We start from the raw sequence: 13607 nt of genomic DNA on the forward strand, positions 1-13607 counted from the left end.
TCAATCATGGAAAATAATCTCAATCCTAATTAATTAAAGATTTGACCATAATACCATAATTTACCCTAATCCTACTAAATAACTCGTCCAAAACAAAAAGAAAAAAAAACAACTCGTCCTCGAGTTCTAAAACAAAAATAAAAGTAAAAGTTAAAAATAAAAAATAAAAAAAAATCCAAGTGACAGTGAAAATTCTCGTCCTCGAGTATGAGGTGATAAAGTGAAGCTTCCTTCTCTTGGCTCATTGAGTGTGATCGACTCAACTTAAAATTCTCTGCGTAAAATTTCCCAAATCCAAATTGGAATTAAGATCCAAGTAAAAATTAAAATCTTGCTCCACAAAAATCTTTTCAAATTGAAATGTGGATGGACTTTTGAATAATTAAGGTAGGAAGCTTTGTTTGAGTAGCCCATTAGGCCCAAAGTGGAAGAGAGGCCCATTAAAGTCATCAAATTGTCAAAACTAATTAGGGTTTTTGTTAAAATTACCATAATTGCCCCTCTCTTGAACTTGCTTTCTTCTTCAGTGTGAAAGTGCAAAGCATCCATAGCCACCACCCTTGTTTTTCCTTCTTCCATCTTTGTCGGTGAGTCCTCCGATAAAGCTTTCACGGCAAACTCCTCCACCTCCAACGAAGCTTCGACAACCGGCGATGACTCTTGCTTCTACTCAACCTCATCCAACGACGTTTCTGCTTTTGAAACGATAAGCTCCTTCGAAAATGTTGCGGCCACGATTGGTAACTTCTCCCTCCGGCAAATCGGTTTCCGATGCCAAAGCAGTGGTTTCTTTTTCATCTTTGACTCTCTCGTTTCTTCGTTTTCTCTGATTTCTTCTACATTACCTAATCCAGAAAGTCCTAATTGACATGATCATAAGTCTTTTCAAAGTCAAGTTTAAAAACAACTCCCCTTCTCATTCGCTCGACAATCCTCAATGGCTTCATTGGTAATAAGGGCCCGGTCAAGAACCTGCCTCTCCACCAAGAAAACTCCTTGCGCCTCAGAAATAGTTGAGGGCAAAACTTTCCTTAAACGATTAGTAAGAGCCTTAGCCAAGATCTTATAGATGATGGTTATGAGACTAATGGGCCTAAATTCCTTAACCCTACAAGCATTCCCCTTTTTAGGTATAAGACATACAAAGGTTTCCACTATAGAACGGTTCAAAATGTCTCTCTCAAAAAACTCTTTAAAAGTTCCACCCAAATCACCCTTAATGAGCTTCCAATTATCTTGGAAAAAACCGTCCGAGCCCGGGGACTTGTTCCTGTCACTCCCAAAGACCGCCTTCTTGATTTCCTCCAAAGTAAAAGAGAGCACCAACTCCTCATCCTCCATAGTCAAAATGAGACACCAATTAATATCTTGCACAAACGGCTTCTCCAGAACAACCGAACTATAAAGATTGGAAAAAGCCAAAAAAACCTCCTCCTCAACCTCCTTGTCATTTCGAGTGCGCAACCCATTCTCCAAAAATCAAAGGGCCAATACAGTTCTTATTCCTTCTTCCACTAGCCACTTTATGGAAGAAGGCAGTGTTGCAATCTCCATCCTTAGCCCATTTGATTTTAGTCTTTTGGCCCCAACTAATACTCTCTTTTCTAATCAAGTCTACAAATTCCCCTTTTAACACATCCCTCTCCCCTTTCAAAGCACTATCCAAATGGCCTTCCAACTCCAAAACATCTATCTCCTCAATTCTAATAAGGATCTCTTTCTTTCTGATCTTGACATCTTGAAAAAATTCTCTATTCCAAACTCTCAGATTTCCTTTTAGAGCCCTTAACTTCCCCCATAAAATGATAACCTTCCCCACTTCCCTTGAATCGGAGTATTCCACCAAGATGGAATATTAGCTTAAAAGATGGATGGTCTAACCACATATTCTCAAAGCAGAAGGGATTTGGACCCCAAATCTGGGATCCTAGGCCAGAGTGATTGGCCAATGATCTGACGTAACTCTTGGCCCCCTTGTCTGTCTAGGACTACTGAACCTATCAATCCAATCCTTAAACAATAAGAACCTATCAATTCTTGTTGCAGCCCTACAGTTAGCCCACGTATACTTCCCGTTGACCAAAGAAGTGTCAAACAAGCTACTCTCATCAATAAATTTATTAAACGCTCTCATGGAGCTAGTGATCCTACCACCTGAAGCCATCTCCACGGGAGAACGAATAACATTAAAGTCCCCAGCCACACACCATCTAGGACCACAGTAGCCAAAAAGGATCCCCAACTCCTCCCAAAAAGCTTCCCTCCCTCTTTACCTTTCATCCAATCAACTAGAAGTTCTTTGAAAAAAAAAATTATAAGAAACAATTTCATTTATGCATGAAATTCACAAAAAAAAAGGAAAAAAAAGAGAGGGAGGGGGGAGAGCCCCAATCCAGCGGAGCTACAATAAACTAAAAGTTTCTCATTTCCTATTAAAAACAAACTGTGTATGGGGCAGGATCAATGGGTCATGACTCGTGAGTGCTGAGAAGCTGTAGGTAATAGTTGGAATTCTTATTTCTTGGTGGGGAAAACAGTACAAGAATAAGTAACATCTTATTGAAAGGCCCCATTCAAATTATTTGATAGTGAAACAACTACATAATTAACATCGTAAGAAGAGGTGTATCTTTCAGATAAAAGGTGCAGAACTAGAACCATCCATACAATAATTGGGGGAATAACCAAGTGCCGATTAGCAAAATGTTTTTCCCGTGTCCATGTTCACATAGTAGAAAAGATAATACAGCATACAGAAAATGTCGTTCTTAAATACAGCCATGCATAACATAAGAAGTAAAAATACGAAGGAACACATGTACACGTTATTATCAAAAGGTAAACACAATAAAAGAGAACTGCATACCACAACGCAACTGTTTGCTGAAGATGCCAGTTTTTCCATCTTGTCAATAGAATTTAAAGTTCTATACAGGCACATTAAAAGAGTGTCAACTCCCTCTCTAACGGCTGATGTCAATTCTTTTTGGCGGGAAGCCTCTAAGTACCTATATTGACAGATAGAGATATTAAATTTTAGAGAGAGAGAGAGAGAGAGAGGCAAAACTTATTACTGAATTTTCAAAAGGTAATGGCCATTGTTATATTGACTATATTAACAACAGAAGATACTGCTACTAACCATGGAGATGAAAATTTTGATAAATATTGAGAAGTATGCTACAGCAATGAAAATTTAAGGTTTTTTCCTTCAGATGTTTTCCCTTTTTTTAAAAAAAAAAAAAAAACAAGACAGAAGCATTCCTCTTCTGGTATTCTAAATTAACCCCGGTATCCCTTAGGAATATTGATTCGTGGGAAAGCCTAGAATCATATGGAGAAATGCTGCGAGACACTATTATCATTCATTGTGCTAAAAATAAACAAGATCTCTTTTTAAGTTAAATACAGGAATTAGAAAGAAGAAAACTAAGCCATTCTATTTTTTAAAATTAAGCTTATAATCACAACTTCCACCTATTTAAACATGTTTTCCAAAACCAAGCAACATTTTGAAAATTAAAAAAAAAAAAATAAATAAATAAATTTTGAAAACTTGATTTATTTTTTAAATTCGGCTTTAGAATTGAAATATGTGTTGTAATAAATGTGGAAAACTTACCAAAAAAACAAAGTGTATGAAATCAAGCATGATTTTCAAAAACATAAAACTAAAAACAAAATGGTTATCCCAAAAATAGCACCATCCTCTTCACATTTTGCTCCGAGAAGAAAATAAATTAAATACAGAAAAAATCCACACTACTAAAAATATCTAAAAAATTATTACCTAAAAAGATCAATAAATAAGATATAAATACCTGATAATATGTTTTACGGCTGACTCCAACAAATCTGACCTACTTGGTGGATTCAAGAGAAAATCATCATTTACGGCAGTTTCTACTCCTACTTTTTTAAGAAATGTGGCTCTTTGGATGGCAAGCAAGCCATCATCTATAACATCTTCAAATGGAGCAGGGGGAGGATGCATTGCCCAGTACCGATTTCTGGGAATCTAAAAATTTGAAATTTAAACATTAGAACTACAATATTGAAACTGTGTACTCTTTTTTGGAGAAAAGACACAAATAAATAATTGAAACTAATTTGAGCTCTCCAATTCTGCAGCTAGAAATAAAATGGACACCCAAAATTTTCGCACTTAGAATACAAGGTAACAAAAGAATTACCAAAATCTAGATTTTAAAAATTAAATACTTCTATGGAATTGAGAAAGTTTTGCTTCTATGAAAAACACATACAAAAGAGTAATATTAAATGATACACATACAAAAGCCAGAATTCTCACACCAGTCACATGTAAAACTTTACCCCTACCATTGTCAACATCCTCATTTTTCTCTTTCAAATTCTCCAGTTCCTTTTCAAGTGGCCCAACATAAAAGTTGAGTTGCAGAATATTTTTCCAATAAGTTTTTTTTTTTTTTTTTTTTTTTTTTTTACGGGATCAACAGCATCAAGTTATTGACCAATATACATGATGCAAGAAAATTAAAAATTAAAACAAAGAGAAAGTACCAGTAGGGACCAACGATTTGGGTCCTTCATCACAAAGGGAAATATTTCAGAAGGCTGCATTGTCTCAGATTGCAAAAAGTGATTTACGGCTTCCTCAAATCGCAAGTCAAAAAGCAAAAGAAATCCAATTTGAGCATGAACAAAGTATAGCATATCCTTGGACATTTCACCTGCACGTTCAAGGTCCTCAGCCAAAGAGATGGCTTCCTTAAAGTTCTTCCTTCTCAGCAGATCTTTAATTTGTTCATCACAAGGCAATTTTTGATAGCACATAACCTGAAGGTTATCAACCCAAGCAACAAAAGTTAACAGCAATGTTACATAACAATATAGAACTAGCTGAGCATTTAGAAACTGTTAAATGAACATCAGCCATGAAGCTATTACATATATTCTTCCATGCTATGCATTATCGGTAGACATCGCATTATAATAAAACAGAAAAGAGAACCATATGCCTCACACACACAGTTTCTTATGGATCATAATATTTATAGTGGTTCCATCGCTCCATCTTCAACAACCCCAAAAGCCTCGGCTTCACCCTCAATTCAGTGTTCGGTCAGCTCCAAAAAGCCAGGATTCCTTCATTTCCAAAACACCCTCTTATTACCAGGTCAGAAAATCCAACCTCTCTCCCCCCTTCCAACCCGGCTGGGCCATTACTGAAAGGAACTCCCAATTTTCCCCCAAAACCTCTAGCAATCATACAGAAGGATTGCCCTCCTGATTCCCCGTTCAGTATTAGTACTGAGGAAAATGATTGGTTCAACAATTCAGAAGATCAAGAAGAGCCAAATACGGAAGCACCCTTGCTTGTTGACCTAAATACTCTGTTTCAAACAGAGGAGGACCTTATTTCTGAGTTAAAAGCCCTCAGCCCTGCCCATCCAACCCCCCCTTCAACCCCTTCTGACCTCCCAGCACATCTACTGAGCATAGTCAATGATTGCAGCCTAATACTGGACTAATCTTCGGTTGGCACTGAACCCAGTTTTCGAAAAAATGAAGATAGTATCCTGGAATACAAGAAGCCTCAAAGATAGTAATAAAAGGTTGGCCCTTAAACGATTCTTAAAGAGAATTAACCCCTCAATAGTGCTAATTCAAGAATCCAAAAAAGAAAATTTTGATGCAAGTTTTATTAAATCTATATGGAGTTCCAAAGATGTTGGATGGGAATTTGTTGAATCTTTTAGTGCTTCTGGCAGGTTGTTGACAATGTGGGACACAAATTTGATTTCAGTAGTAGAAACCCTCAAAGGTGGTTACTCTCTTTCAATAAAATGCACCACTACTTGTAAAAAGACTTGTTGGGTCACTAATGTATATGGGCCAACCGATTACAAAGAAAGAAAATTTGTGTGGGAAGAACTACTTTCCTTGGTAGCTTACTGTGAAGAGGCATGGTGTATGGGTGGTGATTTTAATATCACAAGATGGGCACATGAGAGATTCCCCTTGGGTCGAAGTACTAGAGGTATGAGAAAATTTAATAAGTTCATTGAACAAGCATAGCTCATGGAAATCTGGTTGAGTAATGGGAACTTTACTTGGTCAAGGGAAGGTATCACTGTTTCAAGATCCTTACTAGACTGTTTTTTCATATCAAAAGAATGAGATGAGTTATTTGAAAATTCTAGAACCAATAGACAAGCCCGAATTTTTTCAGATCACTACCCAATTTTACTAAAAGTCGGTTCTTTCAGCTGGGGTCCCTCACCTTTCAGGTTTTATAATAACTGGTTACTCAACAAAGATTGCACCCAAATTATAGAGAAAGCATGAGTTGACAGTAAAGTGCACGGATGGGCTGGTTTTGTACTAAATCAGAAGCTGAAAGAAGTGAAAACAGCAGTAAAAAAGTGGCATCACAGCAATAAGGAAGAACTAAAACAGAAAGAGGAGAGGTTACTGGCAAAAATAGAAAAATGGGACACTCTTGCCGAGATTTCCCCTCTTTCCAGCAATGACTATGCAGTTTGGTCTTCATCAAAATCAGAACTCATGGCCTTATATAGGTGGGAAGAAATCAACCTATTGCAAAAAAGTAAGTTAAATTGGCTCAAGCAGGGAGATGAGAATACAAGCTTTTTCCACAGATTCTTAGCAGGAAAAAAGGGGATAAACTTTATAAATGAGTTAGTTGATGAGCAAGGAGTGCCAACAAAGTCAAGTGCAGAAATTGAAAGCCTAATAATCAATTATTACAGCAGTCTTTTTCTAAAATCCCCAGGGCAGAAGCATCTTCCATTAAACCTAGACTGGCCTTGTGTGAATTTGAATCAGAATCTCCTCCTGCAAAATAATTTTTCAGCCACAGAAATCTTCTCAGCCATAAAAACCCTTGGCAAAAGCAAAGCCCCAAGCCCCGATGGCTTCACCTCAGAATTCTTGCTGAAATTTTGGTCTATTCTAAAGTCAAGATTTCAAGATACCTTTAATGACTTCTACAAGAATGGCAAGATCAATGCTTGTATAAAAGAGAACTTCATATGCTTAATTCAAAAGAAGAAAGTAGCCATCAAGGTCGGTGATTACAGACCCATTAGCTTAACCTCCTTAATATACAAAGTCATTGCTAAGGTGCTAGCTGAGAGATTGAAAGGGATTATACCCAGCATTATTGCTCCCTCCCAATGTGCATTCATAGAAGGAAGACAAATTTTGGATCCCATCCTTATAGCCAATGAAGCGGTTGAAGAGTATAGACCAAAAAAGAAGGGATGGATCCTTAAACTTGATATGGAGAAAGCTTTTGACCGAGTTGATTGGGATTTTCTAGAAAAAGTGCTACGGGCCAAAAACTTCAATCAGAAATGGATAGAATGGATCTTGGGATGTGTCAAAAACCCACTTTACTCGATCTTCATTAATGGGAGACCAAGGGGAAGAGTGGTTGCTTCAAGAGGGCTAAGGCAAGGTGATCCCCTCTCCCCTTTCCTTTATCTTCTAGTCAGCGAAGTATTGAGTGCTTTAATTTCCAGACTCAACCAATCCGGCATTATTGGAGGTTTTTTAGTAGGTAAAGAGCAAGTTCAAGTCTCTATACTCCAATTCGCGGATGATACCTTACCGTTTTGCAAATATGACAGCTCTATGCTGTTAAACATACAGTGGAGCTTTTTGAATGGTGTTCAGGGCAAAAGGTAAATTGGGATAAATCAGCCCTTTATGGCATTAATGTGGACGACAGAGATCTCTATAATACAGCAACTTCTTTAAATGTTTCGGCTGACCATCTTCCTTTTTATTACCTAGGATTGCCGCTAGGGAGTTACTCGAAAAGAAACTCCTTTTGGCAGTCGGTCCTAGACAAAGTACAAGGCAAACTTGACAAATGGAGGAGATTTAATCTATCTAGGGGTGGAAGAGTCACTCTATGCACATCAGTCTTCTCAAACCTTCCAATTCATTACTTGGCCATCTTCCTTATGCCCGAAAAAGTAGTATCTAAAATGGAAAGGATAATACGAAGCTTCTTTTGGGAAGGCAACAAGGGCAGCAAGCAAAATCACTTGGTTAAATGGGAATTGGTTCAAAAACCTATAGCAGATGGTGGTCTAGGTCTCGGGAGTTTCAAATCTATGAACATTGCACTCCTTGCCAAATGGGGATGGTTTTCAATGAGGAAAACTCTCTTTGGGGAAAAGTTGTTAGAAGTATTCATGGTAAAGATGCATTTGATTGGCATACAACAGGAAAAGGTGGTTGAAGCTTGAAAAGTCCATAGATTAGCATCTCAAAGACTTGGCTTAAGGTAGAATCTTTGGCTACTTTCAAACTTGGTAATGACAGCCGAATTGCTTTCTGGTTAGACACCTGGGAAGGATCTTCCCCTTCAGCACCCTTTATCCAAGTTTATTATGCTTCCCAATGGCTCAATTGCCAATCATTGGGACAGTAGCATAGCCTCTTGGTCCATCACCTTCCGAAGGTTGCTCAAAGATGAAAAAGTATTGGCCTTCCAAGACTTGTTGAGGAAAATTGTAAGTAGAAGTCCTTCTCTCTCTTTTGATAAAAGAGTGTGATCCATCTCAACCACCGGCCTATACACCGTTAAATCCCTTAAAGTTCACCTAACACCATTCTCCCCTTTGGAAAAGCCCCTCTTCTCAGCTATTTGGAAAATAAAGAGTCCAAGAAGAGTCAACATTCTCATTTGGATTATGCTTTTCTGTCAACTGAATGTAGCCGAAGTTCTTCAAAGAAAGCAACCAGCATTCTCCCTTTCTCCCTCAGTTTGCCCGTTCTGTCTACAACATAGTGAGGACTCCCTTCACCTCTTCTTTACATGCCCCTATTCAGATTGGTGTTGGAAGAAACTGCTGTGTTTTTTCAACTTTTCATGGATCTTGTGCAATGACTTCAAAAGTAATGTGTCAACTCCTTGCTGGCCCCATTCTCCACAATTCCACCCGTCTGCTATGGTGTAATGCAATAAAAGCCCTATTGGCAGACCTTTGGTTTGAAAGAAATCAAAGGATTTTCCATAACAAAGCTACTAGATGCCAAGACCGCTTTGAAGCCGCCGGCCGTCAAGCCTCCTCCTGGTGCATCCTCTCCGACCCCTTCCTTGCCTACAGTCTTTCAGATTTCAACCTCAACTGGGGGCCTTCACCTCCATCCCCCCCTTTCTTCCACATTGAACTTTTTATTTACTTCCTTAAGTTTTAGGCCACTGTTTTGGCTTTATTATTAGATTTTTATTTTCGATTGTTCTTTGGTTATTGTCCCCTCATTTTGTAATCTTGTTAATGTCTCTTCTAGTTACGAGTTTGAATTGGAAGTGACGAGGGTGCTAAGGGAGTGTCAACCTAGTTGAGACGTCCGGGTGCACCTCCTGGTCCTTTTAGAAGCACTTGTATTTCCGTTTTGCTCATTGTATAACTCTCTTGTACTTTGAGCCTTAGCTCTTCTCTATTTATCAATATAATGAATCGTTTCCTTTTTTAAAAAAAAATGTGACAAGATAACTTGTGGAACTTCAAACTTCATGGCAGGAAAATTACATTTTAGGAAGATTGATTGGAGACAACTACCCCTGATAAGTCAGTTTCCGAGCGGCACTTTCAAATCAAAAGGTATTATATAAAGTGTTGGAATGACTGCATCCAGTATTGAAGTTGATTTAGATGAACTCGACTGATCAAGAGACGAGGGAACACATTAACCAAATGGATGTCTTCCACGGAAAAGACCACTAGCATATTCAATTGTGAAAGCTTGGAGAGGCATTTTATCTAGTATGTTTGGTTTTCAGTACCTTGATCTCAAACAAAACAAGTGCCCCATCCTCTATGTATATGAAAGATGCTCAAGAAAATCAAACATTTTGCTCAGTATTTTGCCACTGGTAGTTTGAATTTGGTTGAATCTAATCATGTGTTTTCCTAGCAATGCATCTCTACCCAAGTTGGTATGTGTTATGCTATAAAAGTAAGAACATGAAGGACCATTTTAATCATAGACCTTTCAGCAGTAAGTACTGGAAAAAGCTCTCAAACATTTTGGTGTCAACTAATGTCACTCAAGCTTGGTCCAAGATTTCTTAATTCCAATTACGCTTGGATAGAAGTTTATAAATATAGTTCCAATCTTGCAGGAGATTACTGTGGGTTGGCCTGGTGGGGCCAACGAAATGGTAAAAGACTCAAACGGTATAGGTTCAAGTCATGTTGGTCATCTATATAAAATTTAGACTCCTACGAATTACCTTGAAAATAAAATGTAATCAGCAGCATTAGTAGTAAAGTATACTTCAACTCCTCCCAAATTTCATTCATCCCATAAGACTAACAAACCTGCAGAAAGGTACTCCAATCAAGCAAAATAAGGCCTAACGAATAATTATATAAGGAATTCATCACCGATGCTTCGAGAGAAATATTGAATCTCACAAGAACCACACATCAAAAGTCTCCCTATCAACCCCTTGTGATTCTCCTATTTCTCTCCTCCAAATAACTCACAAGTCACAACAAAGTGCACAGCCCGACTTGCTATAAAAAACTTCCTTTCCCAGAATAATGGAACAACAAGAGCTCTTGTATCTCCAAGGATAGAGACAAATGCTTGAACATCTTTCTTGATTCTTTATCTTCTTTGGCGCTCACTTGGTGAAAATTTGTAAATTTTTTACCTACTTGTGCAACTATAAATAGCCTATCTTCTGTATGTGCGTCCTTTTTTAAATTTCCTTTGATAGGGGAGTTTTTCTCCCTCCTTTTCTAATTTCATCTCATCAATGGAATGCTCACCTAAAGTACGTATATTCTTTCCCTAATTCTACAAGATCTATGGCACTACTCGATATTTGTCTACAAATTGATCTGTTTTATGCAAAACAGCTAGAACATCTATTGATCTAGTGAGTTTCTTAATTCTTTTTGTGTTGTATTGTAACAGGCCTTCACATCGCGGGAAAAGATAAATTTTTCTTTGACTTAATAAATGGGCATACCTTGTTAGTCACAGCAACGGCAATAACATCCCCACTACCATCATCCTCTTCTGAAACAATGCAAGGCTCAATTCCTTTTCCATTAAAAGTAATAGTTTGAATACAACTACCAGTATTCCTATGATATAACTTCAGCTGTCCACTACTTGCAACAAACACATACGAAGATATCTCAGCAACAGAATTTGGGATATCATGAAACACGAGACTCCCACCAATAGGTTGACCATAAGCGTTAACAGTAATGCCTACTCTATCCACCAATAGTAGCACTTTCCACTCTTTCCGCAACAACTTAAGGCATGGAGGACTCGATAACTCCGGTAATTTGAATATTAAACTACTCTCTCCTGAAACACATGAAAAAAGATAATAGCCACTAGCTGCTCCAACAATTATTGAATCATTGAGCCACACCATTGTTGAAACTCCTTCGTTACACAGTAACTCCTTCAAAATAAGAAGGGATTCAGTGGGATCATTAGTATTTCGCTCACTTCTGCCAGTTCGACGACCTAGAACAACTTCAAATAAAATCAACCTTTTAACAACTAGAGCTGCAAAAACGAAATTACTTTCTTCACGCGGCAATTCTGTTTCCTTGATTTTCAAGCCATTTGTTCGCAACCCACTTCCCAGTCTCTGCAAAAGCCTTTGACTAGAGCTCGCAAATCCAGAATTATTATCCACCCTCCCATACAGGCTAGAAAACTCAGACTCGCTACTCCTAATTCGTTTCGCAATCAAAGAAACTCCTTTCAAACCCGCCAACCTCTTTACTGGCACTAAAAGAAGCGAATCAACGATATACAAAAACCCATCGGAACAAAGTACTAAAACCTTTTCAATTCCACGGAGCACATGCAAACATACAATTGAGGAAACGCTGACCGCAACACTCCTCACAGGTGAAAATCCCTCCGATGAAGAGGCAATTCTGGGAGCATCCAAGCGGGTAGTTTCCGTACCGAGAGATGTAGAACTTGAATATTTCGGAGTTACAGAGAACAAGATAAGTGCCCCGGATTTAGTTCCGGCATATATTAAGGTCTCGAAATCAGAGACAGGGGAGACGGCGAGAGATCTAATTGAAGTACGAAAATGACTGGATATGTCGAACTGCTCACCGAGTGGTTCAAGAACAGCCCTTTCGGGCTTGGCCATTGGGTGGGTGAAAAGAAGATTGATCCTCCAGAATAGCTAATTCAGAAACGCCATTAATGGAAGATGAAGATGGAACGAAAGTAGCTGAACTGAACTGGTAGTTTGATCGGAACTTTGGGCGTTCTTTCGTTGGTGAATTTAGCAAACTGTCATCTCCACGTTAGAAATGCTTCCTCTCTTTTCGAGTTAATTGTATAGCTACCCCACATATGGGGAAATTTGTACGAATGACAAATATCAAATATCAAATTTTTCTGGGTCTAAAATATCAAATGATCTATTTTTAAAAAATAATGTCAATTCACTCTCTGCTGGACATCATCGCCATATCAAATTACTTAAATTGTCACCTCTTCGTCTTCTTACATTTTCACTAAAAACCAACCAAAACTAAAAAAAAAAACTCTTCATTCAAATTTCTCAAGGTTAACGGCTTTGTATCGCTCATAAACTAAAAACTCTTTAGAATCCATCATTTGGGCTTGCAAACGATTCAACTGTCGTCGAAAAATCAAATCTGATCAATAAATCTTTCAATTTGTGCCTGAAAATGTCTTAAACTAATCGGTAATGGGGCTTTATGAGTCATTATGGGTTTAGAAATATTGTGAACCTCTGGTTTTTTTTGTTTGTTTTTTTTTTGGTTTTTGATGTGTTCTGTGGTTGAAGACGAGTAAAGCGAGTTTGTAAGTGAGATAAGTGAGAGTGAATTCGGCGAGAGCGCGATACTAAACAGAGCGACACCAGAAAGGGTAGGTCGTTTTGGGGTTTAGAAATACTGTGAACCTATGGTTTTTTGTTTGTTTTTCTGGTTTTCGATGTGTTTTATGGTTGAAGACGAGTAAAAAGAGAGAATGTGAGCGAGATAAGTGAGAGTTACTAGAGAGAGTGGCACCAGAGAGAGTGATACTATAGAGAGCGATACTGGAGAGAGCAATGCCAGCGAGAGCTATATCGGAGAGAGTGATGCCAGTGAGAGTGAAGTCATCGAGAGCGATACCAGCAAGATTTAAACATAATTTTTTTTACAATTTTTTTCTGAAGGAGTTTACTGATTGAATCTTTATTTCATGTAGGAGTGATTTAAGATGGCAACACGTTTCAGAATACCTATAACCGACCGATTTCCCGGTCAAGTAACGAGTTTGGCTCACATTGCTAATTCAAACAAGATTGTGAAGGAGAAGCTTACCCTAAGGTAGTTAGACATGTTCAAGAGAACAGTTTTTGGGCGATTTGTAGACGTTGACATGGTGTTTAACAACCTAATTATCCATTATATGTTGCTGAGAGAAGTGAAGAGGATGAGATCTGACTCAATGTCATTCTCTGTTTGTGGAAAGATCGTCACTTTTTCGAAGGATGATTTTTTGTTGATGACTGGTTTGTGGCGATCCCCAACACGAGTTGATCAGAATGAGCAGTCCTCGTATGAACT

General features: G+C 38.1%; 1 protein-coding gene across 6 annotated transcripts in view; it reads right to left on the minus strand.

Annotated features, from left to right (window-relative positions):
- Positions 1-12377, minus strand: part of LOC120082786 (Vacuolar sorting protein 39) — a 28503-nt gene extending 16126 nt beyond the window's left edge. For all 6 annotated transcript variants that reach the window (XR_016531356.1, XR_016531354.1, XR_016531355.1 and 3 more), the window contains exons 1-4: positions 11006-12377; positions 4543-4818; positions 3822-4018; positions 2867-3008 (exon numbers count right to left, since the gene is read on the minus strand). Coding sequence is in view for 2 of the 6 variants with exons in the window: in XM_039038089.2 (XP_038894017.1) it covers positions 2867-3008; positions 3822-4018; positions 4543-4818; positions 11006-12169 (1779 nt within the window). In the remaining 4 variants the exon portion in view is untranslated. The remainder of the gene's footprint in view (positions 1-2866; positions 3009-3821; positions 4019-4542; positions 4819-11005) is intronic.
- Between the last annotated feature and the right edge of the window lie 1230 nt (positions 12378-13607).

The sequence above is a fragment of the Benincasa hispida genome, chromosome 8 (assembly GCF_027475165.1).
Source record: "Benincasa hispida cultivar pf3 chromosome 8, pf3_genome.v1.1, whole genome shotgun sequence".
In the NCBI taxonomy this organism is placed as follows: Eukaryota; Viridiplantae; Streptophyta; class Magnoliopsida; order Cucurbitales; family Cucurbitaceae; genus Benincasa; species Benincasa hispida.